The sequence below is a fragment of the Mustela putorius genome, unplaced genomic scaffold (genome assembly GCF_011764305.1).
Source record: "Mustela putorius furo isolate JIRA1106 unplaced genomic scaffold, ASM1176430v1.1 tig00003845_pilon_pilon_pilon, whole genome shotgun sequence".
NCBI classification, from domain to species: Eukaryota; Metazoa; Chordata; class Mammalia; order Carnivora; family Mustelidae; genus Mustela; species Mustela putorius.
Genome location: NW_025421998.1, coordinates 11,692,200 through 11,719,184, shown reverse-complemented (window position 1 = coordinate 11,719,184; position 26,985 = coordinate 11,692,200). Strand labels below are relative to the sequence as shown.

Sequence of the window (26,985 nt, the reverse complement as noted above, 5' to 3'; positions counted from 1 at the left end):
TATCCTACGCTAACATACATCTTTCTGGGTTTCTATACTGACCTACCACTGGAATGAAATCATCTTGGGTTATCTGTTTCATTACAAAGGGATATTAGAAAAACTCTGAAAACCTCTGGCAGAGAATGTCCCTCAGCATTTTGTTCATTAAAGGATAATGTTCACTGAAGACGAATATCGGGGCTATTGCTTCCTTTTGTAGACATTTAAACACAAAAGCTAGATTGAAGTCTTCATCAATTTACAATCCTTTTTTCCCTGAGGTTATTCTAACATGGGACCCTATTTTCTTTAACGAATAAAATAGGCTGCTGGGGGTCAGGCTTGGTAAGAATACCAACTTGATACATTTGATTTCCTTTGTCCAAAGATTGTCAGAAGCAATCTCAAACTTAGAGGTTATCTATCAAGCTGTGTGAAAGTTTTAACACGAGATTTTAATGTTAAAATCTGTTTGTAGGAGTGCCTGGGCAGCTCAATGGGTTAAGCCACTGCCTTCGGCTCAGGTCATGGTCTCAGGGTCCTGGGGTTGAGCCCTGCTTTGGGCTTTCTGCTTAGCGGGAAGCCTGCTTTCCCCACTCTCTCTGCCTGATGCTCTGCCGACTTGTGATCTCTCTCTGTCAAATAAAAAAAATCAGTTTGTATATTTTCTAAGTTCATTAGCTCTCCATAAAAGTCCCCTGTATACACCGTTCTCCTGTGGGTGCCCTCCCTGCCTGGGAGCCAAGCCTTCCTCAGCATTGCATAAGATTTCTGATGCCCATCATGTTCTCTGTGTTCCTTCTTTGACCCTCTTTCTATATTCCCCGTGTACCTCTTATATCTGGTGAGCTCCAGCTGTCCATCAGAGTCAAGCACAAACAAGTCTATGGCCACCCTTTGGGAAGATAGAATTATTCTCACTCCATCCCAAGCAACACTTGACCATATTACCATTAACATATCCTGTCACATTGTGTTTCATATTTCATAGGTAAGTTTGCTGGATCACGAGCTATCTGAATCGATACCTAGTAGTTCCTCAATAAATGCTCAACCCCTTCCTCTTATGGGTGAAGAGCTGAAGGCCAGGCCGGTGAAACCCTTGCCTTGGTCACAGAGTGTGGAGTTAGTGGTGACTGTCTTCTCAGTCCCAGCACTCATTCCCTTCCTCCTTCTCTCTAACATCTGTGGGAGGAAGCAAAAGGAACATGCCAGATGTGGTAGGGCTGATGGTCCGACTCACTCAGGTATGGCTTTGGCAGGATGATGCTAAGATTGGATGAGAGAGTGGTCATTGACCTGGCGTACCTATGGCTGAACAACTGGAAACTGTGTGGACATCAGTATCTATTTCTTAGGCTGGTTGGAAAGACTTGGTTTCTCACAGGAATGATACCTCTAAATATGGTTGATATCTTGAATTTCCCATATCGCTTATGAGTATAGATGGTAAAATCTGCAGTGTGTGTGTGTGTGTAGGTTTAAACCCAGGGAATGGACTTATTCTAGCCTTTAGAAGATGAGGTAAAAACATCTTACTGACCCATGTTTAGGAAAGAAAACAATATGGAGGCATGATATTCTTTCTGAAATGACGTGCAGCCAGCGTGGAGGGTGCAGATCCAGTTACTGCCTTTGTTCATGGGCTCAGAAGCTTCTCCCAACACATGGCTCCTGTCCAAGAGCCAATGAACAGCTCATGGACAGTCCAGTTACTCAGGAACCAGTTGTAAAAACAGCCCTGAATTCACCTGGTGAAGGCTCTGGGGGATACTAGTGAGTAGACTCTGGGATGATGTGTGCACAGTGGCCATAAAGCATCAAGCAGTTTGAAGGCAGACAGGTTTAAAAATCTGACTCGGAAGGAAAGCTGTTCTGTGTTGGCTCTTTTTATAACTCACTCTGACGGCTTAAAGACTGCTGATAATATAAAGGGAATTAAATGCGTGAAGTGAGAGGTAGAACCCAGGCAAAGTCTTCCTGAATATTGAAACACTGGCTTGGCAGAGACCTCTCAGAAGACTCAAAACATTCTATTTAATTTTCAGAATTCCTTGCTGGGTTACATCATTAAATAAAGAAAGCAGGGGAAAAAGCTGGTCAGGTCACATCCTGATAAAAGCCACTTGGAGTTCATTTTTATGTCAGATCCTTACTTGAAAAATGTCTTGCCTTTCCAAGAGGTGCGGAAGCATAAAGCGTACAGAACATTGTGACCTCCTTTATCGGGTGCGGATAACCAACATGCGGGGGTGTGCAAACCATGAGATAGGGCAGGGCGTTTTCTAATAACATAAGTGATTGATAGTGGGCTTGATGTACACAATGGTTCGTAGCATCACTCCCAGATAGGCTGAGATTTTAACCACAGGCTCATCTTCTAGGTCAGGTGGGATGAACTCTGGCTTAGATGTTAGACTCTGGCCTCATCCCATAGCGTCATTGTCATGTGACCTTTTCTGTGCAGATTTCCACAAGGCTGTGCCCACTTGGTGTCTCCATCTGGTTTATAACAAAGCACCACTGAAATGGGTCCTGTTCACCTAAACTCTGAGGTATCGATCGATCTCTCTAGACAATTCTTTTCTCCTACATGTTGATAAAGTATTTTAGCTACTCACAGAACAGCAGGTATTTGGGCTAACAAAACAGACCTAGAGAGGCCACAGGATGCTTTGACTTAATGTGTCTTTAATGCTACTTAAAGACCTAGCCCCACTTTGGTTCAGGAGCCTCGGCTCCTTTCTGCAGACAATCTGCCAAACTACCCACAGCAGTGGATACCATTCATAATAAATGCCAGATCTCTTATGTGTAAGATTTGAGCGGGGCAGTGTCCATTAACTGAGAGCAAATGCAAACGTTTTTACTTGCAGGGCCAACAGAAGATGTTCTGCTCTGACAGTAGAGGAAAGGGCTCTTCATTCCATTCCAGTGTGAAATCTTGTCCTTAATTTAAAAATGTCACTCCCAGGGGCACCTGAGTGGTTCAGGTCATGATCCCAGGGTCCTGAGATCGAGCCCCGCATCAGGCTCCTGCTCAGTGGGAAGCCTGCTTCTCCCTCTTCCACTCCCCTGGCTTGTGTTCCCACTCTTGCTGTGTCTCTCTCTGTCAAATAAATAAATAAAATCTTAAAATAAAATAAAAATATCACTCCCCTGTCACTCAAATTTAGGCAGCCATTAGGGTCCTGGGTGATGAGTAGTTCTGAAGACAGAAGGACGATCGTACTCTTTCTGTTGTTAAATTCCCACATCCCCAGCTGCCATTACTAACCTGTTCTGCATCTCAGAGACCCCAACGGGGAAGGAATAAACATGGGTGTGAGCATTGCGGAGGCAGGAGAGGCCTTGGGGCCACTGAGCAGTGAGAAGAAACATTTAAATAGATCTCCCACATCTTTAAATGGCTTGTACTGTTTACACAGAAGTTTCGGGGCACCTGGGTGACTCAGTCTGTTAATCATCCGTCTTTGGCTTAGGACGTGAACCCAGGGTCCTGGGATCAAGCCCTGGTTCAGGCTTCCTGTTCAGCAGGGAGTCTGTTTCTCCCTCTGCTGCTCCCCCTGCCCTACTCATGTGCTCTCTCCCTCTTTCTCTCTCTCTCAAATAATTAAAATCCTTAAAAATAAATAAATAAATCTAAATCGCATAGAGCTAGTTAGCTGATTGGGGCAGGGCTGTTAAGAGACCAGGAAAACTCATTCCAGCAGAACCCAGATAAACGTATTTCCATGCTGAAGCCGGTGCAAGGAGTTTTATAAGTTAACACGTGCAGATGAACCATTTTTAAAATGTGAACTTTACATGGAGATGTAGAACAGCTAAAAATCATAAGTACGGGGCTGGATGAATTTTTATTGTGATAGTCCATGCACATGGTCTTCCCCCAGGACAGAGGCCATGCCGGGACCCAGAAGCCCCCATCATGGACTGTCTCAGTCGAGAAGCATCCACACGGCAGGGCTCAGTGGGTTAAGTGTCTGCCTTCGGCTCAGGTCATGATCTCAGGGTCCTGGGATTGAGCCCCGCATCGAGCCCCGCACCGGGCTCTCTGCTCGGCAGGGAGCCTGCTTCCTCCTCTCTGCCTGCCTCTCTGCCTGCCTCTCTGCCTACTTGTGATCTCTGTCTGTCAAATAAATAAATAAAATCTTTAAAAAAAAATGGACTCGTACAACCCGATTTGTGTTTCTCTTCTTTTGTTTGGCGTATTGTTTTCAAAGTTTATCTGTGTTGTAGCATGTGTTAGTATTTTGTTTCCATGACTGAACAATGTTCAGTTGAATGAATGTCTCAAATTTTCTCCATCTGTTCCTCAACGGAGGAACATTAGGGCGTTTCTGCTATTTCACTACTCTGGGTCATGCTGTCACAAACGCGGAATGTGTGAGTTTTTTTGTGGCTGTATGTTTTCAGACCTTTTGAGTGGCTAGCTGAGAGTCATCCTGGGTCACATACAGCAGATAATCAGCGGAGCAGCTGAGAACACAAGCTGCTTTTTAAAGCAGCTGCACTATTTTATATCCCTACCGGTAGTGCACTAAGGTTAGAATGTTTCCACGCCCTCCCAATCATGTATTCTGTCCCTTCACACCTAGTAGGTGTGAAGCGGTACTTCACTGTGGGTTTGACTTGCATTTTCCCAATGGCTAGTGGTGCCAATCATATTTTTTTTCTATGCTTATTGACAATTTGTGCATCTTTGGAGGAATCTATATTCAGATACTTTGCCCATTTAAAAAGTTGGGTTACTTGCAATTTTGTTCGTAAGTTGTAGGCATTACTTATGTATTCCAGAACAAGGACATTATTAGATATATGATTTACCAAAAAATCCACCACTTGTATAAGCTGCATTTTTATATTTTGGGGGAGGGTTTAAATTTTTTAAAATTTATTATTACTTTTTGTAGCCTCAATTTTTTATTTATTCCACTAAACATACGAAACATACTCGTTTTGGAGTGGAAGTTAGAGATTCATCTTTTTTTTTTTTAAGATTTTATTTATTTACTTGACAGAGACAGAGAGATCACGAGTAGTCAGAGAGGCAGGCAGAGAGAGAGGAAGAAGTAGGCTCCCCGTTGAGCAGAGAGCCCGATGCGGGGCTCGAACCCAGGACCCTGAGATCATGACCTGAGTCAAAGGCAGAGGCTTTAACCCACTGAGCCACCCAGGCACCCCTAGAGATTCATCTTTTGCGTACAACACCCAGTGCTCATTGCAACATGCGGCTCCTTAACGCTCATCCCCCACTCCCCTCCCCTCCAGCAACCCTCAGTTTGTTCTCTATTGTTAAGAGTCTATTTCCTGGTTTTTCTCTCTCTTTTTTCTCTCGATATTCATCTGTTTTGTTTCTTAAATTCCGCATAAGAGTGAAATCAACTGGTTTTTGTCTTTTTCTGACTTTACTTACCATAATACACTCTAGCTCCATCCGTATCATTGTAAATGGCGAGATTTCATTCTTTTCCGCGACTGGGCATACCCCCCACATCTTCTTCACCCATTCATCAGTCCACGGACATTTGGGCTCTGTCCATAGTTTGGCTATTGTGGACATCGCTGCTATAAATATAGGAGCACAGGAGCCCCTTCAAATCAGTATTTCTATATCCTTTGGGTGAAAACCCAGTAGTGAGATGCTGGGTCGTAGGGTAGCTCTATTTTCAACTTCTTGGGGAACCTCCATGCTGTTTCCAGAGCGGCTGTACCAGCTTGCACTCCCACCCAAAGGGAGAAAGGCTTTCCATTTCTCTGCATCCTTGTCAACACCTGTTATTCTTGTGTTGTTGATTTTAGCCGTTCTGACAGGTGTGAGGTGGATTCTCATGGTGCTTTTGTTTTGCATTTCCCTGATGATGAGTGACATTGAGCATCTATTCATGGGTCTGCTGGCCATCTGAGGGTCTTATTTGAAATAGAAAGTCTACTCAGGTCCTCTGCCAATTCTCAGTTGGATTATTTGGATTTTCTGGTATTGAGTTCTAAAAATTCTTTATATATTTTGGATCCTAACCCTTTATTGGATATGTCATTTGCAAGTAGCTTTTCCTATTCACTAGGTTACTTTTTGTTTTGTTCATTGTTTCCTTTGTTGTTGAAAAGCTTTTTATTTTGCTGTAGTCCCAGTAGTTTGGTTTTGCCTTTGTTTCCTTTCCTGTATGTGTCACAGTTTCTTTACTTCTCAAGGACGATATATATGTTTTGTTTATCAAATCATTCATCAGTGAACACTGTTCTATCCGCCATTTGTTGTGAGTAATCAATCCTTCTGTGGGCACAGATGCATGAATTGATGTATGAGTGTATTTGTATTACTGCTTTCAGTTCTTTTGAGTATATACTCAGAAGTAGAATCACTGAATCATATGGTCGATGTTTATTGTTTTTTAGTTTTCTTGTAGAAATGCCATATTGTTTTCCATAGCACCTGCACTATTTGATATTCTAAACAAAAGTGTGCAAGGGCTTCAGTCTTTCTGTATCCTACCAATACTTCTTACTTTTTGTGTCTTTTTTTCATAACCAATTCTTGCCTTGTACAAGAATGAGTGAACAGCTAAACAGGTACAACACGACTGTTATTGTTCAAAAACTGATTGGAACAGAGAAGAAGGAGTAGAACTGTGAAAATAATGTATGGACTTATGAAATTTTAAGAAACTACTAAAACAATATACTTAGGATTTGAAAAGGGAAAGTTCTATAACATGAAGGGGGAAATGTTTCATGACAGAATCCCCCATTGAACTTTAAAGAGAAAAGAATATGGACCTGATATGGACTGTATAAAGGAATAAAAGTACACAGTGGGACACCTGGGTGGCTCGGTTGGGTAAGTGTCTAGCTCTTGGTCTGGCTCAGCTTGTGATCTCAGGGTGGTGAAATCGGGCCCCGTGTCAGAGTCTGCCTGAGATTCTCCCTCCCTCTCTGCCCCTCCTACTTGTGCTCACTCTCTCTAAAAATAAGTAAATAAATCTTTAAAATAGTACACAGTAGGTCATAGCAGCAGTTTTCTGGTATATTTGTCATTTATAAGAACAGGCTTAAAAGTATCAAATATTAAATTAACAGTGTCATAGATGTACCTTTTCCAAGTATAGATTAAAAGTTAATTGAAGGGGCGCCTGAGTGGCTCAGTTAGTGAAGCCTCTGCCTTCAGCTCAGGTCATGGTCCCAGGGTCCTAGGATTGAGCCCCGTGTTGGGCTCTCTGTTCAGCAGGGAGCCTGCTTCCTCCTCCTCTCTCTCTGCCGATCTCCTCTGCTCATGTTCTCTCTCTCTGTTTCTCTAATAAATAAATGAAATCTTAAAAAAAAAATACAAGTAAAATAAAAATTCATTGAATTGATGAGTAAGTGAGAGGTAGATAACATAGGGAATGGAGAGAGATATTTAATATGTGGTTCTTCGTGTGTCAGAGGCAGACAGCCTAGGAACAACGAAACACAACTCTAGTGGAAGAGTTACTGATGCTGAACTGTGGTCCAGCAGGTCAAGGGTTTGGAAATCCTCCTTCACATCTTTGCAACAGGAAAATAACTGAATAAACCAAAAATAAGCAACTCTTCTTAGATTCGTCAGACCATTGAGGTCACAGAGCACTCTTTAGCCTGCCCACTCGAAGAGGCTGACCAGTAGAGTCACAGCGTCCCAACTCACCAGGGGAACTAGCATCAGTAGGAACCCTTAAGCTCTAACTGATGAGTTGTTACAAGTTCAGTGTGGGCTCCCTTGAGAGATGAAGACACCCAGTGGGCCTGGTCTCGGGCCCGTGCACTTTTGTGAGTTTTATTTCCCAGAGCCTCATGAGGTTGCCACTCTGTTGTAGAAAAATCTCTTGGTGCTTCTCTGGGGGAGAAGAGTAATCATTTTGAAAAATGCCCAAAGACTTCTGTTCTTCCTAATAGGAAATATTTTTACTAGGCCGTAACCAGTGGGTGTTTTAGCAGTGCGTAACCAGCCTGGGGGAAGGGCAACACCCCACACCAGTCCCCGTGAGCCCTTGATGTGGGGGAAGGAAAAGCCCAGCTCAGGTTCGCTAAAATACTGATTTCTTTTCTTTTCCTTTTAAAAAAAATTAAGTTAAAATTTTTTTCAGTGTTCCAAGATTCATTGTTTATGCACCACACCCAGTGCCCCATGCAATCTGTGCCCTCCACAATACCCACCACCAGACTCACCCATCCCCCCACCCCCTCCCCTCCAAAACCCTTAGTTTGTTTCTCAGAGTCCACAGTCTTTCATGGTTCATCTCCCCCTCCGATTTCCCCAACTCCCTTCTCCTCTCCATCTCCCTATGTCCTCCGTATTATTCCTTATGCTCCACAAGTAAGTGAAACCATATGATAACTGACTCTCTCTGCTTGACTTATTTCACTCAGCATAATCTCCTCCAGTCCCATCCATGTTGATACAAAAGTATTCATCTCAAAACCACATTGAGAGACCACCTTACACCAGTTAGAAGGGCCAAAATCAACAAGACAGTAAACACCGTGTGTTGGAGAGGATGTGGAGAAAGGGGCACCCTCTTACACTGTTGGTGGGAATGCAAGTTGGTGCTGCCACTCTGGAAAACAGTGTGAAGATTCCTTAAGACATTAAAATAAAATACTGATTTGTAAAGATAGGTTTATAGACACTTCCCTTCCACACACCTCTCCCCACCTCTTCAGTAAGTCTTCTGTGTGGTAACAGGGAATCACAGCTAAAAGAAGTGACCTCCAGACCCTGTTTATGATGAAGTCTGCAGGAAGCTCAAAGACAACAGGCGAGATAAAAATAGGACACCTGAGGAGATTTGCCCTCTGATACTTCATCTACAGAAAATGATAATTACAAATTAACTCCAAGCTGGATAAATGTACCTTCACAAGAAAGACACATCTACCTACATTTCTTTTCTTTTCTTTTTTTTTTTAAGACTTACCTATTTATTTCAGAGAGAGAGCATGTGAGTGAGGGGAGGGGCAGACAGAGAGGGAGACAAGCAGATGCCCTGCTGAGTGGGGAGCCCGATGTGGAGCTTCATCCCAGGACACTGAGATCATGACCTGAGTTGACATCAAGAATCAGAAGCTTAACTGACTGAGTCACCCAGGCACCCTGTACCTAAATTTCTTTTTATCTGATAAATAATGTCCAATTTTCCACCAAAAGATTACAAGGCACACTGAAAGACAAAAAACACATTCCATAGAGACAAAATGAGAGTTAAAACCAGACTCTGATATGGCAGATGGTGCAGTATCAGATTGGGAATTTAAAATAACTCTGATTGATGTACTAAGGACTGTAAAAGTAGACATTGTGAAAGAACAAATGGGTAATGTTAGCACAAAGATGGACACTGTTTAAGAAGAAAAATGCTAGGGGCACCTGGGTGGCTCAGTCGTTAAGCTTCTGCCTTCAGCTCAGGTCATGATCCCAGCATCCTGGGATTGAACCCCGCACTGGGCTTCCTGCTTGATGGGAAGCCTGCTTCTCCCTCTCCCACTTCCCCTGCTGTGTTCTCTCTCTGTCAAATAAATAAATAAAATCTTAAAAAAAAAAGAAGAAAAATGCGAGAAATCAAAAGAAACACGGTCAGAGAGAAGAATGAGAATAAAAAGAATGAGAGAAGGAAGAACGCCCCTGATGAGCTCATCCGTTGACTCGACATGGTGGAGGAAAGAATCAGTGAACTTGCAGATACATTAAGAGAAATAAAAAGAAAAGATGGAACAGAATATCAGGGAATTGTGATAGTTACAACACCTGACGTGCATACATAATGGTGATACCAGCAGGAGTACAAGAGAAAGGGACAGAAGAAATATTTGAATAATGATGGCGTTTTTTCCCCTAAAATGTATGATGGATCACAAAGTGCAGATAAGCATGTTGACAAAACACCAAATAAGAAGAATACCCAAAACCTACACTTAATCATATGATATTCAAGCTGTAAAAAGTCAAAGACTGATTCTTTTTTTTTTTTTTAAGATTTTATTTATTAATTTGACAGATAGGTCACAAGTAGGCAGAGACGCAGACAGAGAGAGAGGAAGGGAAGCAGGCTCCCCGCTGAGCAGAGAGCCCAATTGGGGGCTGGATCCCAGGACGCTAAGATCATGACCTGAGCTGAAGGCAGAGGCTTTAACCCACAGAGACACCCAGATGCCCCTCGAAGACTGATTCTTGAAGGAAGCTGGCATGGGGGAACGATAACTTTACCTACAGAGATAGAGATAAATACGACATTGGATTCTCAGAAACCATGAAAGAAGGAAGACGGGAAGGAATATTAAAGCTTTCAGATGAAAATAACCACACACGAGAATTCTGAATTCAATGAAATTATCTTTCAAAGGTGAAGGAGAAATGAAAACAGAAGGCCTGTGTCACCAGCAGACCTGTCTTGCAAGAAATGTTGAAAGAAGGAAAATAATAGAGGTTGCAAAGTCAGATTTGCATAAAGAATGGATGAGCATTAGAGAAAGCATAATTGAAGACCTTTTACATTTATCATCTCTAATCGATCATGCAAGTAATAGTTTGTTTAAAATAACAGCAACACTGTATTCAGTTCTCGTAGCTTCGGGCTAAGTGACAGGAGTGGTGGTAATCCTGTGTGGGAAGAGAAGGAGGGATTGAGAACACTCTGTTATTACGATATTTGCACTTTATTAATATTACTTTTTTGCAAGTGGATTTGGAATGGTTGTGAATGTATATTATGAACTCTGGAACAACCGCAAAAAAATTTAAAAAGAAGTATAATGGATATTCTAAGAGAGGAGAGGAAATGAAATCGCATAGAATGTTCAACTTAAACCAGACAAGGCAGAAAAAGAAAGGGAAGAGAAGCAAGTGGCCCGAATAGAAAGGTGTTTCAAACATAGCAGATGGGGTACCTGAGTGGCTCAGTCAGTTAAGGGTCCAACTCTTGGTCTCGGCTCAGGTCTTGATCTCAGGGTCATGAGAGTGAGCCCCATGTCGGGGTCCACACTCAACACCAAGTATGTCTGGGATTCTTTCCATCCCTCCGCCCTGCCCCCTACTCTCCCACTGCAAATAAGAATAAATAACTAAATAAATAACTAAATGAAATCTTTAAGAAATCCAAATGGCACCTGGCTGGTTCAGTGGGTTAAGCCTCTGCCTTTGGCTCAGGTCATGATCTCAGGGTCCTGGGATCGAGCGCCACATCGGGTTCTCTGCTCAGCAGGGAGCCTGCTTCCTCCTCTCTCTCTGCCTGCCTCTCTGCCTACTTGTGATCTCTGTCTATCAAGTAAATAAATAAAATACTTTTAAAAAGGTTACAAATATCCAAATATGTAATGGGGAAAAGAAAGATCCATCGTGCTAACATTAATTAAAAGAAATTTCGAGGTGCCACATTAATTTGAGATAGAGCAGACTTTAGGGCAAAAAAAAAAAAAAAAAAAAAGAAAGAAAGAAAATGGTCAGGAGCAAAGGGGGATATTACTGAAGGACAAAGAAGCCAGTTCTCTGCAGGATGTAAGGGCCCCACCATGTCAGAATCTGGGAAGACAGGTGACGGAGCCAAGGGAGAAGAGGTCGCATCTCGCACCAGCGGGGAGACATCAGCATCCCCCTTTCGGTAACTGACAGATCCCACAGGCTGAAAATGGGGTCAGGGTAGAGTTTAACCAAGCAGCCCATTAATCAAATGGACCTGATTGACATTTCTAGAGTATTTTACTCAAGAACGGCAGCATGCCCTTTCTTCTCCAGCTCACATGGAAGATCATCAGGATGGACGGCATTCTGGGCGGTAAATCACACCTGAACATTTTTAAAGTAGATGTCGTATAAAATATGCTTTCAGAGGACGATAGAATTAAGTCAGGAATAACAGAGAGACAGCTGGAAAGTCCCCAAATTTTCAGGGATTAAATAATACACTTCTAATTCACATACGGATCAAAGAGTAAGTTGGGCTCTGTTAAAATAAACAGAAAGTCTACTCTTGAAGAGCCCTTTGAGGGGACAGAACACATGAGCCATAGATGGGGAGAAAATATTTTCAGAAGGTGTATCTGATAAAAAGCTTGTGGCTCCAAAAGATACAAAGAACCCAACAGGAAGAAAATAAATAACCCAAATAGAATATGGTCAGAACGACTGAAGGGATACTTCACCAAAGCAGATGTACAGATCACCCAGGAGAGGACAGGGAACATCGTACGTTGTTACGGAATTGCACACGCATATGGTGAGTATATATACACCCACTGGAATGACTAAAATCCCAAATGCTGACAGTACCAAACGCTGGTGAGGATGGGGAGGAATATGAGCTCTTGTTCACTGGAAATGAATGTGGTAGGGCCACTCCCGAGGACAGTCTGTGACTTTCTTACAAAATGAACCATGACCTTACGATATCATGCAGCCGTCCTGCTCCTGGGTATTCGTACAGATGATCTGAGAACTTCCATGTACAACCGCCCCACCCTCCCTGTAGACTAATGCTTGCAGCAGCGTTATCATCAAATTACGGCAGTGAAATGGTCAAGATTCAGTAGACAAATGAATAAATGCACCGGGGTGCGTCTGAAGTATGGAATATTATTCATCAGTGAGGAATGACTGTCAAGCTATGAGAGGACAGGGAGGAACCTTAAATGCGTTTCACTAATGGAAGAAGGCTCTCCGAAGACCTGTGTGCTGCATGATTCCAGCTCTGCGACCTTCTGGAAAACGCGAAGATACGTGGACAGTATCCATGTATCCAGTGGTTGCCGAGGAGGGGGAGGGCGGGGTGCATGGGGTAGAGCACAGAGGATCTCTAAGGCAATGGAGAGTTCTCTGTGATACTGTTGATACGGGGTTCTGTGAGTGGGACAGAGCAGACAGAAATGCACAGCACCCAGAGTGAGCTCGAATATCAAGTAAGGACCTCAATGAGTAAGTGTCTCACTCTGGGTTCATGCACTGAAACAACAGCACCAGAGCAAAGCGAGAGGGTCACGATGGGGGCGAGATTCTGGGTGAGAGGTGAGGCAGGGTGTGGGAACTTCACGCACTTTCTGTGCAACTTTCCTGTAGACCGAGGCTGCTCTAACAGCCAGAGAACTCTATTCATTACCAAGACGATTACCCCCTTTTCCTTTTTTTAAAATCTTGTTTCTCCCCCTCCTCCTTTTTTAAATTTTTATTTATTTATTTTTTAGTCTTATTTTCCCCCTCTTCCTTCTTTATGTGCTTCTTTTCTCTTGTGCTTCATGGTCACGGAATGAAAAAACGCGGTAGACTTCCAGGTGCGGGACGGAGTTATCGGAACTGGTCCGTTCGTTAATGCGGGCACCGCCGTAACACGCGGACTTCTGTTTTATAAAACGGCAGTGGGACTTAAAAAAAAAAAAATAATAACGGCTGTGTGCATGTCTACCATAAAAGGAAAGAGACATGCTGAGTGACAGAAGCCGCTCGTAGCAGTCAGGCCCTATGTTGTTCAGTTTCTGCAAACTGCCCAGAATAGAAAAATCCACAGACACAGAAGCCATTGAGTGGTTGCCAGAGGCTGGGGGGACGGTGGCCATTTTCTGGGTGTGGGGTTTTCTTTTGTGGGGTCAAAAGTGTCACGGACCTGGATGGTGGTGATGGGCCCCAACATCCTGAATGCCCTTTGTACTGCTGACTTTTATACCTTATGATTGCTAAAATGATAAATTTTATATGATGTATATTTTAGCACAATGGAAGATAAAAGATGGTATAGAAAAAAGAAAACAAAACAAAAAACTAATGGAGTAAAATTTTTCCAGAGGCAGTGGTTCAAAACAAAGCCTGACGCTTGTACAGGCCATCCTTGAACAGCTAGGGTCTGATGGTTGCGGGTTCCTGTGTCATGACCTGAGCCGAAGGCAGAGGCTTCACCAGCTGAGCCCCCCAGGCGCCCCAGTTCACTTTATTTTAAGGATACAGCATATACTACCTATAACATACAAAATGTGTGTTTGTTATTGATAACACTTTCTGCCAATATAGGCTGTCAGTAGTTCGGTTTTGGGGAGTCACAAGTTATATGTGGATTTTCTCCAGCCTGGCGGTCAGTGCCCCCAACTCCCTGTGTTGTTCAAGGGTCAGAATCTTAACCAAGATGCCCCTGCATATGTTTTCCTTTTACATAAAAACCAATGGTGAACTTCGCATGGATGAACCGGGTCAAAGAAATGGGTGTTTGTCTGGGGAACCGGATTTTCTGGGCTGTACTGTTGTTTCTCTTTGCAGAGAGGTTGTGGATCTGGCTTCAGCGGGTGCCGCCGGCGTTCGCATTGGCTACTGTCCGCAGCAGGACGCCCTGGACGAGCTCCTCACCGGCTGGGAACACCTTCAGTATTACTGCTGCCTCCGGGGGATTCCCAAGCCGAGCATCCCTCACGTAAGACTCCCTGGACTCTTCCAGAAGAGGGTCCCGCTAAGGAACCCTTGGTTAACTCCTCCAGTCCCAACAGAGCTCTCTGACCCCTTGGGAAGGAACCACGATAAACCACATAATGTACCCGAAAGATGTTTCCAATCTGATTACACGGAAGGAAACACAGTAACGGTGTTAATGTGGCATTTAGTCCCTTATTTAAAATAGATGTGAGAGGGGAAGTCGCTTGGGGTTAAAGCTAACATTGTTTGCAACTTTGTCTCCTCTCCAAGCCCGTTTTGCATTTACCAGGCTGTTACTTTTATTTAGGAGAGAACATCCTAGACCCTCCCTGTGGTTTTCAGGGAAGGGCTCAGGCTGCCTGCGGAATGGGGTGGGTTGCTGGAAGGATTTCCCGGTGAGTGGGCTGACCCCTGCCCACCCAGCTCCTTCCCCGGGTGGCCTCTGGAGGATGGTGAGGTGGCAGACTGCGCCCCTCCTCTGTCTCTGTGGGGCTGGGGGTGGGCACAGTCATGAAAAAGCCAGAGGCAGCTGCCATCCGCCTGCTATGAGCGGGGGTCAGCCAAGCAGAGCTGACAGCCTTGACCGACAGCTCAGAGGACGTGCCAAGGGCTAGCCACTGGAAGGGCAGGTGCTGGGGGCACAGCTTTACCTTTTCTGCCTCTTGTAGAGATTCTGGAATGCTCTTTGCATTTCTGGATTCTGTACAAGGAACAGGAAAAGTGGCTTATGTGGTGCATTTTCAATGAGATTCTGCAGGAAAGGGAGCATCTCAGAATTCACGGGAGACAAAACTAACAGCCTCACTTTCACTGGCCCATGAAAATTCATTCCATGAGCTGGTGTGTAATGTTTCTTCAGCCTTCATTTCTTATTGATGCTCTGTAACTTAAGCACAAGTAAAACCGAAACCCTCCTCATCCTCGGAGGGCCCCACTTCCTTCCCTGACCTCCCGTCTTCATCAAGCCAAGACAACTGTCCACCTCTAGAGGTCTGCTCATCGTGGTGAAGCAGCCGTTGAAACCCAGGACTGATCAGGAGCTCTGTCTTCAAAAGATGTTTATTTCTGTCAGCTCCCCCGGCTCGTTTCTGATGAAAGAGGCAGATGCTTGGCGTCCACCTTCTGCTGGCCCCTTCGCCAGCCCCCGGGGGAGAAGTTCTGCTTAATAGAGTAGGGCTGCACACTCTGTCACCGGGGCGATCACCTCCTGATTCTCGGCGCACTCACCGGCTCATTTCTCAGAGCTCCTCCATGAAGGAACGTTGTTTTCCTGGTGCCAGATTCGGAGCTGGCCTCGCTTCTTGCATAGAGCCACAACCATTCTGCAGATGAAACTGCTACATGCTGGGAGCCTTCTGATGGCCACACATGTGTCCCCAGGTGGGGTAGCTCCCTTGACGGCCAGGAGATGCCCATCCCTTTTAGGGAAATAGAGAGCAGGTGTGTCTGTTCGAACGTGCTTATCACTGGCAGCCCAGAAGGGATTATGACAGGCTAACAGGAAAAAATCCTTTTGGCCAACATGTCAGTATTTGCTCTGGGCTAGACGCTATTCTAAGTATTTTACAGAACCACAAGAGGTTGATAAGATGCTCGTTCCCTACTTTGCCAGTGGGGAAGCTGAGACACAGTTGGGCTGGGAAAACTACCTAAGCCCCAGGGTCAGAAGGTGGCAGGGGTTCCTTGGAGATCCGAGTAGCTGTTCTTGATGAAGGCAGAATCTGGATGTGTGCCGCTCCTCGAGTACTGTTCAATTTCTAGTGCCCCAAGGGGCTTGGTCTTCCTCTCTGTGCCCCTTTGGTGGCTACGGGAATAGAAGCTATGTGGAGTTGTCTTGTGGCCCCTGGGCTGGGGTGTCCCATTCCACATCTTCCTCAGGGCTGGAACTGTCCCAGCTGAGCCCCGCACCTGCGTTCTCCCAGGACTTGGAGCTGGGGTCTTTTCCTGGCTTATCTTCTGCTCACCCCGGTTCTCTCCTCCAGCTGACCTCTGCCTCTACTCACCTGGGCAGCCCCAGTTGTGTCCTCCATGGTTCTAGAGGAAGCCCCCCCTTGTTCCAGCAGGTAGCCCCTCCTGACAGCCCCTCTGCACCCCTCTCTCCCTTCCTCCTTCCCTCCCTCCCTCAGCACCCAGGCTTCTCTGCGTCCCAGGGTCCCAGCTCATGCACAGCCCAGTCTCTGGTATTTTGCGTATAGTTTTCTTCCTCCTCACAGCCACACACCACCACCACCCCCCTGCCCCGGCCCCAGCCCCTAGCCCTCTGAAGGCCCAGTAAGGTGGAAAAGAGAGGCTGTGTTCATTTGGCCTGAATTCAGGCTTGGCAGGCTGATATAATGGTTTTCAATTATCCCCTGTTGTCCACACTAGATAGTTTTGTGGTGTCCATATTTGAGCTTGAATTCAGTAAACCTTATTTTTTTTTTTTTTTTCTGAAGTTACATCAAGTTATTCCAAAATGATTCAGGAGGCAGGGGTGGCATGGTCTGTGATGCTGGAGAAATGGGTAGAGTAATTTAAGGGTTTGTGTCATGCTGGAATCACCGACCCACCGTGCTGCTGGGGATGAGGACTGGGGTTTCTAGAGTGTGGTCTTGCTGGGATAGAAGAAGCCATTCCGCCCCGTGTTCACCTACCAGGGAGAGCCCCCCTCTCCCCACTCCCCACCCCATGTCTCACTACCTCCTGCTTTCTCCACAGACATGCCTCTTACCCTGCAAGTTTTTTCGGTTCACAGACGGTTTTGCTAGAAGGAGCTCAAAGTGATGGCAAAAGGAATGGGGGGCAGAAGGAAAATCAGGGGAGGGGGCTGGAAGAAAGGCTTTCTGTATTAAATCCTGGGCCCCCTTTATCCTTCTCATTTTGATCTTTAATCTCCTGGGGAGCTTGGACATGGCTGTCAGCATGGTGTGGCCGGAATTTGGCTTTGTAAGCAAACTAATCCATGTGTGGACCTCTGGGAGGGTTATACTGTTTCAGGCGAGGCTTACAGAAGTCCTACTAAGTGTGGGTCATGATTACGCAGGGGGGATGGAAGGAGGAGTGAATCCTAAACTCTTGCCTTGAGTGTAGAAAGACTGGGAACTTTACGGGAGTAAAACACCCAATAGCAGAGAGAGGTTCCTTAAGCAGAACACAGTTGGGAGTTGGCATGGTGTTCTGCCGACCATTGCTAGGGCCGCACATTTGCTGTAATCTTGACAGGAGTCCCAAGTGCAGAAATGCAGCCGAAAGAGCTTATCAGGCTGTTTTCTGTGATTTTCTGAAAATAGCGACTTTTAGGAAGCGTGGGATTGAACCAATGCATTTGTTTCTCTGTGTTCTGGACCCTTCCCTATGGCCATCCAACCCAGGATGGGTAGGCTGCCACACTGACTTTTTTTTAAATTAAATATTTTATTTATTTATTTGAGAGAGAGAGCACAAGCAGGGAGAAAAGCAGAGGGAGAAGCGGCCTCCCCGCTGAGCCAGGAGCACAGTGTGGGCTCCATCCCCGGACCCTGAGATCATGACCTGAGTTTAAAGCAGATCCTTAAACGACTGAACCCTTCTGGGCATCTAACATTGACCTTTTGTGGAACTGGGAAAACAGGACCTATAAACATCAGCAGTCATAGTTTGGCGAGTTTATTCCAAAGTTCTCTGTGTCCCCTTGACTTACACTCTCTGATATCTAGTTCTGTCCTCAAGATTCTTAATTCTTCTGTGTTATTTTGAGGAGGCGCAAAAAATGCTTTGAGTGCTTCTGTCGGGGGGTTTTCTCGGGAGGCATACATATCATGCTGGTATTTTCCGACGTTCTTGGGATGTCATCATTACTATTAGGATTATCCCAACTGGTATGCATTTGTCCAAAAAAATCACGAACATGAGTCCCTGTATCTTATTTAAATATGTATTTTAATCAGTTATTTTACTTTTAAATTTTCTTGTTTATCTTAGATTTTCTTCATTACTCAGGACACAGAGCCTTCCCCACCTCTCCTAAATCTGAATTAAGACACGATCGCAGCCAGTTTGATCATGTGATGATGTCTAAACCAACCCACAGAACAGAACACAGCAATGCCTCTGTGGTCATGAGAGTCACGTAGAATGCTTTTGTCAAAGTTTTAAGTTGTGTCTGTCACTCGGTGTCAGCCCCAGAGGAAGCTACACCGCGCCGGCACGGAAAGCAGACGAGATGCGGGATGGTGGGAATTGTGCTGGGCACTGGAGCAGAAGGACTGTACGGACACTTGCTGCCCGCTGGGGATGGGGAGAGAGGACAGGAGTGGGGTCCCGGGGTGTATGAAGGAGGGCAGGTGGAGGTGGGAGCGGGGAGAGGAGTAGAGGGGGCCCGACGTGCTGTGTGTGCTCAAGGTAGAGACCCCTGTCCTGTGGCGTCATGCACAGTCACCGTCCTCCCGGCTTCGTGCAGCGTGTCCCAGCAGTCGCCGGTGAAAAATGCTCCATCTTTGCTCCCCATCTCCCTGAGTGCTCATCTCTGGTAGCAGCTCCTTGGTAGAAAGGGAGCATTTTTGGCCTGGGGGAAATTAAAAGCTCTCTTCTCCGTACTCTGCTCTCTGAAGCTCCGTCCTGCCCTCCCCCTCCCTGGCTGATTCCCTTACTTCCTCCTGGGTCTCGGCCCCCATGTGGCTGTGCGTCTGCACCCTGGCTGGACGGGGTTTCGGAGCTCCAGCGCTGAGTGGTCCCGAGTTCCCACCTGCTCATCCTCTGCCAGCCTGGATGGGGCTGTGCGTGTGGGGTGAGCAGGGGCAACGAGAGGGAGGAAGGCACGAAGGGCCGAGCGCGCGGTCTGGGGGCCTTCGCTGCATGGCGATGCACTCAGGGTCTGCGCCTGTCTTGCAGGTGGCCAGGGACCTTGTGAGGCGTCTACACTTGGAGGCCCATGTGGACAAACTGGTGGCCACCTACAGTGGGGGAACCAAGCGGAAGCTCTCTACAGCCTTGGCCCTGCTGGGCAAACCTGACCTGCTGCTGCTGGTGAGTCGCGGACAGATCCGTGGTCTCTGGGTGTCTTCAACCAGGATGCCCCTCCAGGGAGGAAAGTCACACCTGCAGTGTGAGTTCTCCGAACAAATAAACATTTTGCCCTAAGACAACTTTTCCCAAACTGAGAGTCCCTGTTATCTATTTCATTGAGGATGCAGTGAAAATTTACCATTAATAGCAGTATTGTAGAATAACACCAGAACCTGAGTACAATTTGAAAACCATGCGCTTGACATCTAGCATGTTGTTTTTGAGTCTTTTCTATGTACAGGTAAGTGTTGTCACAGCAGCTGTGACATGAGTCCGTGGGGAGTCCTGTCAGTGGCTATCAGGTGCAGGACAGATATGGCAGGGAGAGCGGGTCGTTCGGCAGGAAGCGGGGTGTGAACCTATGGCTTTGAGATGAGACTGTCCGTAGTCTGTCTGGGAATTGGAATGAGTCCAGTTCAGCCTGATGAAAGCATGAACCGGTGGTGGGGCATCAAGAAACAGAGCCAATGGTCTTGCATTTCCAAAGAGCTCAAAGTCCTATCCTGCAAACAATATACAACAGGCACAATTTGGGTGCCATGGACAAGATACGAGTCCTTGGAGGGCATCCCATGGCTTCCCACGTGTATGAAGTCAGAGGGGCTGCAAAATGGGTGGGAAACAGATTCTTTTCTGTTCTCGTTCATTCAATGGAAACGATTTTAAAGGGGACACAAGAGGCCTGTGTTGGAAGAGGGACCTCTCATTATTTAGTGGGGTATCTTCTGGACTCGCAGGGGAGTTTCCTTATTTGCTCTAAGCGTGTTTCTTTGCACGGTCCCAAGGCAAGGACAGCGGCAGCATGCCATCTCCTGACATTCGGGAGTGAATGCAAACACTTGTCCCGTTCTGCAGGTTTTAAACTAGGTTTTCCGTACAAGAGGAGGCCGACATCGAAGGGCTCATGGGGCATGGTGTCTGTTACCTTCTTAGAACTTTCCCCAGGCTCAGTCTCACCCAGCATGTGTCCCGAATCAGGACAGAGACACCAAACAGGAGTGCATCCCTCGCCTGCTTCTTGCAGCCTTACTCTCGGCTCCCTTGGTGGCCCTAGACTTGGGCTTAGAGGTCAGACTTGAGTCAGCTGCCAGGGTCCAGGTTCTGCTTCTAGAAGCACCTCCCTGCACACATGCGGCCTGGCTAATAGAACACAGGTTTCCTCCTCCTTGTCATCGGCAAGTGGCTGGGATCCACTCCTGTGTATTGGGGATGCTGAAAGCAGGCCAGGGAATGATCGCCATGGCACGTGGTGCCCTATGGGCTTTAGTGACCGTGGGGAAGGGGACTTGTTTTGGAATTTTTGTTCAAGACATGCCTTGCAGGACCTTCCACATTCTCCCCCAAGGAAAGACAAATGGTTCCCATGTCTGACAGCGGCGTGGGGTCAGGAAAATGCAGAGCTCCCCGTCAGCTTTCTTGCCGAGCAGTGCGTGACCACCGCTGCTATTTGCTTACTCTTCTAACTACACACATATGTCATCCAGTTTGCAGAAAAGTGCAGGTGTTGGTTTTTCTGCGCGGTGCCGTTTTTTTGGTCCACTTTCCATCTGTTTTTCTTTTGGAGAAGTTGATGACCCTAAGCTCTTAAGTAAAATGTGTTTAGTCCTCCCTGACTGCAAAAAGCCCAGAAATGTATCATGCGGTCCCGGACCATTTCTCTCAAAAGTGGTTCAGTAAGTGCTCTGGTGTTTACTGAAGGGGAAGGCTCCGGGTTCCAAGAGAGCCCACGCTACCTGGTGGTGCTCCTTGAGGCGGCTTCCTTTTGCCTGTCTTTCTTTGGAAGTTCTGTGGAGGTGGACGGTGCAGCAAGGTGGGCTGTCCTCTTGGACCACCAGCTGTTGTGAAGCCGTGCTTGTCCGTAGAACCAGCGTGGGGTCGCTCCCCGCCCCGCACTGGGCTCGGCCTCACGCAGCCTGTGTGTCCCAGTGTGCACCCGCAACAGCCACCATCGTGTGCTCTCTCCTTCAGGACGAGCCCAGCTCCGGGATGGATCCCTGCTCCAAGCGGCACCTGTGGAGTATGATACTGCAGGAGGCCCGGGGAGGCTGTGCGGTGGTGCTGACCTCCCACAGGTGAGCCCCTGACCTCGCGGCCAGTCTGGGGGCCAGGCTGGGGGTGCTGGCAAGAGCCGTGGAGCGGCCGGGGTCAGGCCCATACGGCCCCTGTGCTCCTGTGTCCAGACAGCCTTGCTGCCATGGGGACGTAGCCGTGAGCCCCCCCACACAGGTTAGGGCTCTGAAGTGGAGATGGGTCAGGCAACAGAACTAAGGCCACATAGGCGGCAAGTGGCCTAGAGCTAGAGTCTGAGCCCAGCAGTCTGTCACAGGCACACACTTGCCCATCTGTCATTCCTGTGGGGCTGGATTCCTCCCCCAGTCCTCCTGATGCTAGGTGTCAGTGTCTTTCTACCCAACATATATATATATATATATATATATATATATATATATATATATATATAAGGATTTATTTATTATAGGGGTGCCTGGAAAGCTCAGTGAGTTAAGCCTCTGCCTTCAGCTCAGGTGATGATCTCAGCGTCCTGGGATTGAGCCCCGAGTGGGGCTCTCTGCTCAGCAGGGAGCCTGCTTCTCTCTCTCTGCCTGCCTCTCTGCCTCCTTGTGATCTCTCTCTCTGTGTCAAATAAATAAAAATAATCTTAAAAAAAAGAGATTTATTTATTTTATTTAAGAGAGAGCACAAGCACATGGGTTGGGGGAGGGGCAGAGGGACAGAAGCTGACTCCCTGCTGGGCAAAGCATCCTGAGATCTTGACCTGAGCCAAAGTCAGTCTCCCAACGGACTGAGCCACCCAGGGGCCCCAGAAGTGTGGTCTTTTGTGTCTGACTTCTCATCTGTGTGGTGGTGTGTGTCAGCCATGGACTGGTTTTTGGTGCGGAACGGTGCTCCCTGAGACCGGTTTCATGCATTCTTCCCTAATCCATGGCCCTTGGGACTGATTCCAATATGAGGTGCTGTGAACGGTCTATGACTGTCTTTGTGTGGGTATATCTTTTTATTTGTCTGGGATGGTTTTTAGGAGCCGAATTGCTGGATGGTGTGGTAAACTTGTGTTTAATCCTTTAAGCCAGAGTAGGGCTTTTGCTTTCTGACACAGCTTCATCATTTCATGTTCCCAGGACCAAAGATGAAGTTCCCGGTTTCCGCAGACTGTTGTCAACACTCTGTCTTTCTGATTGCAGCCATCCTGGCAAAGTGTGATTTTAATTCACGTTGTCCAGATGAGTGTGCTCTCTCTTTCTTCTCAGCTGCATTGTTTCCTATAGGAAGCCGGCCAGTGCTAATTCTCATGTTGCCCAGAACATCATGGGTCATTTCTGCTTTTCAGCTCATAGGGTTTCCCTTGGACTTTCACGTTTCACAGTTAAACTTCAGTGTGTCCAGAGGTGGATCTCTTTGATTATCCTACCTTGGGTTCATTGTGCTTCTTGAAACCATGGGTTAATAATGTTTTTCAGTAAATGTGGGGATATTTTGGCCGTTACTTACTCCAGTGTTTTTTTTCTGGATATTTCTTTGTATTTTTTTGATGCATTGGTACTTTCTGTGTATGTATGATGATGTCCCATGGATCTTTGGGTTTCTGTCCATTTCTTTTTAGCATTTTTTTCTCTTTCAGATTGAATAAGCTTTATTGATCTTTCTTCAAGTTCACTGATGTTTTCTTCTGCTACTCAAACTTTACTCTTGGCCCCATGATGAAATTTTCGTTCTTTTTATCATATCTTCAACCAAAAAAATTCCATTTGGTCTTTTTTTTTTTTTAATGTTTGTTTATTTTTGGAGAGAGAGAGAGCACGGGTGGGAAGGGCAGAGAGAGAAGGAGAGAACTCACAAGCAGACCTCCCACTGAGCATGGACCCCAGTGCAGGCTTCCATCTCATGAATTGGAGACCATCACCTGAGCTGAAACCAACAGTTGGAGGACCAACTGGCTGAGCCACCCAAGTGTCCCATTTGGTCCTTTAAAAAAAAAAATTCCAATCTACCTTCAGAACCTCTATTTATTGATCACTATTGTCACTAAAAAAAAAAAAAAATCTTGAAACATTGTTTCCTTTAGTGCTTTAAACATACATAGAATAGTTTCACTGAAGATTCTTTTCTACTAACTATAGCATTAAGGGACACTTAGGAACAGTTTCTGCTGACTGTTTTCCCCTAAGGATGAGTGACAGTTTCTGGTTTCTTCTGCAGGTTTTAATTTTTTGTCAAAAGATGGATGTTTCACAATACTTAATAAACTGTAGTATCTCTGGTTTGATTTCTCTGCATGCCCCAAAGTTGCTGTTATTGCCAGGTTTTTTTCGGGTTTTATTGTTTTTGTTTTGTTTTGTTTTGTTTCTGGTTTATTCCTTTTCTGTGTCTGCGTGTTAGTGTTTCTTCGCCAGGGATGCATCTATGAGATCTCTCTCTCCTGCAGCGAGTACTCCCGATGCCTGCCTTCAGTTTGTGTTTTAAATTTTGTGCTCGTGTTTTAATGCCCGGCTTCCTTGGAGCCACACTGATGGTACACGGGCAGAGGCAGCCCTCAGCCATCTCAAGGCACCAAAGATTCTGTCCTCTGCCAATGGATCTGTGTGTGCACAGGAGAGAATATTCCAAGCTCAGGCCTCTTATCGATAGCCCAGTTTTGCTTTCTCCTGGGTTCTGCTGGTCTCTGGGCTGTGCACGTGGGTGGCCCCTGGATTCAGGTGCAGCTTGCAGTTGGCATGGCCCTGCTCTGACCTCTCCTACATATACATGCAGCCCCAGTGAGCTATATCCATACAGTATTAGCCTAGTGGAGCCCACCTTGGGCCAGATGCCAGAGCTATTGCCCCTTCCTGTTTGCCGGACTCTACAGAACTCACTTACACTGATGATGTCACTGGGTACAAGCATTTCCCAGCGGTCCACACTGAGAGCCAATACTCTGCTAATCCCCGAGGTCTGCCCTGCCTGCTAGCAGGTACATGTTTGTGAAGCCAATCCTGGATTACCTGTCTTCTTACCCTCATTCATCTGTTTGTCACCTGTGTTTCTCAGATGGTTGCACACCTTCGGTCAATTTCCAGAATTCTGAAATGGGTGTTTGGGTTCATTTGGTCCAGCTTTATAGCTATTTCTGGGGGAAAAGGCTTGCCAATTTTTTTACTTGGCCACAGCCAAAAGCCGTCCTCCAGCTTTTTTGTCTTGGTTCTGTTTTTCTTCCGAAAATAAAATTTTACATCCAAGTAAATTGGGTACAGCCTCTACCTGATACTATATACACATTTTACCTGAAAACAATCTTTTGGCCATGCCAAGTTCAGAAGCTCTGCTCCTTATGTTGGCATTTGGTAAGTCCTCACGTTCATAGGTAGGTTCTAGGATTGGATAAACTGGTGTCACATTAAAAATGCCTCTTAAATTCCGTAGAGCAGGTAATTATTGCCGACAGTTCTCAGAAAGACCACACGTCACTGTAATTTCTGTTTTATGTCCTCCTGTTCATACAGCTTCACATTAACGATGTATCTTCATTTCTATAAATCTGTCCGTTTTCATGCAATACAAAGGTCTAAATGACTCACGATTAATGAAGAGTTGGGCAGCTGGTGATTGATTCTGTGATTCTAAAACAGCTGTCTTCAGCTGAAAAGTTTCCAAATCACACAGTTTCCTCTTAATTTAGAGTTCTTGTCTCTGTTTCTTTCTTTTCTTTTCTTTTCTTTTTAATTCTTTACCTAGAGGACCATGATAGAAACATGAGGTGGGAAGAGGAATTAAAATGAATCCATTCACGGCACCCTGGGTGGTTGTTCAAGCATTTGACTCTTGATTTTGGCTCAGGTCATGAGCTCAGGGTGGTAGGATCGAGCCTGGCATCAGGGTCCGTGCTCAGCCTGGAGTCTGCTAGTCCCTATCCCTCTGCCCTTTCTCCTGCTTCTCTCTCTTTCTCTCTCAAATAAATAAAATCTTAAAAAAAAAAAAAAAGAGTCTATCCAAGAATGACCTGGAGTGTTTTTTGCTTGCCCATCAAACCCTGACTTATACATTCCATTATAAACCCTTAAATCTTTGTGCCTGTCCCCTTCCCCCACCCCCTGCCCTGACCAGAGTTCTGTTCCAGTCAGCTTAGCCACCCTGAGGAAATACAGTGTTCATTTTCTGAGTAAATGGTCAGAGATTGCTTTCATTGATGTTGAACCCCTAGCATTGTATATGCTGATTGATGCTGAAAATCACCAAAATCCCGCTGTTCCCCCTAAGCCGAGATGCTGTGATTTCCCACCTGTTGTTTGGACCTTATCTGTCTGACCGCTAATGACAGTTCACTTGAAACAACCAAGTCATTCCTCCGACATCTGTTGTTACGTGGATCTCCACTCATCTGAACGAATACAGAAAAGGCTTCCTATTCTGCCCATTTAATTACAGCACCTACTACATGCTCATAAAAATGGAATTAGATTGTTTCAAATTGGGATTAAAGAAACAGAGAAAGATATGTTTGCATAGAAAGATAGATAAAGCACATGTAGAAGGTGGATAGCATATATCCCGCAGACTTCATGTTAAGCTACTATAACAAAGACCCCAAGTCACAGTGGCTCCGAGTAGACCTGTGTTCCTTTTCCCCATTGACAGGTCATGTCGGTGGGTTGTGCTGGAGTCCAAGGTCATCCAAGGACTCAGGGTCTTGCCACCATGCCACTTGGTCACCTGTAAATTTGTCCTCATCTTCATGTTTGAAATCAGCTTTCTAGTTCCCCTCATGGAAAGTGGAAAGAACCAATATCCAGGACAAGTGGCTTGTCTTATTTTGACACGACCCAGATATCATACTTCACATTGATGTCTGCCTCTAGCTGCACAGAAGGCTGGCCCAGTATGGCCTTGATCTGAACGTGCCATGTCCTAATGAGCAGACTGCTTAATGTCCATTTCCTAACAGTAAAAACAATACATGTTCCCATAGGTGGCTTGGATGGTGCATTGAGTTCTAAGAAGGAAAGACATTCCACCATTAACCTTTTAAAGTGCAATCCCAATCATACCTTTTTGTGTTTTTCCTTTCCAGTTTTTTTTTTTTTTTCCACATACAGGTACAATGTTCCTAACATGCATTGTCATTTTATCATTACTTTTTCCCTGTGCAATTAATTGAGTGTAGAAAACCTCACTTTAATGGCTGATTAACGCGTGGGTGCACTCGCATTTGTGTGAGTGCTATATTATTCTATTGTAGAACTGATTTCTGGATATTTACTCTGGGAAACAACTTGGTTGCATTCATATTTTCTGAGTTTCCTAAGGTGAATTCCTAGAGAAGGGATTATTGCCAGATGTGGGTTTTGGAAACTTATACCAGTTTTTCACTCCCACCAGTAGTATGGGGGGGTGCTGCTTAGGATCATAGAGAAGATGTTTTTAGCTTTTTTGAGATTTTTTTTTATCTGAGAAATCATTGTTTTTATTTGCCCTGGAGATGGGGGGAAATGTGTTTTCCTGTTTAACGTACAAAAGTATACATGGCAAATGCCTTCCAGCTGGAAAATGATGTTAAGATCCCACATCTGGTAGCTGAGTTTCTGATTTGT

General features: G+C 45.7%; 1 protein-coding gene across 1 annotated transcript in view; it reads left to right on the top strand.

The window, feature by feature from the left end:
• The window catches only part of ABCA13 (ATP binding cassette subfamily A member 13), a 320,465-nt gene that overhangs the window by 270,252 nt on the left and 23,228 nt on the right, over window positions 1-26,985 (top strand). Inside the window, exons 57-59 of the mRNA XM_045089507.1 lie at window positions 14,228-14,378; window positions 19,226-19,360; window positions 21,368-21,471. Coding sequence (XP_044945442.1) covers window positions 14,228-14,378; window positions 19,226-19,360; window positions 21,368-21,471 — 390 coding nt within the window. The remainder of the gene's footprint in view (window positions 1-14,227; window positions 14,379-19,225; window positions 19,361-21,367; window positions 21,472-26,985) is intronic.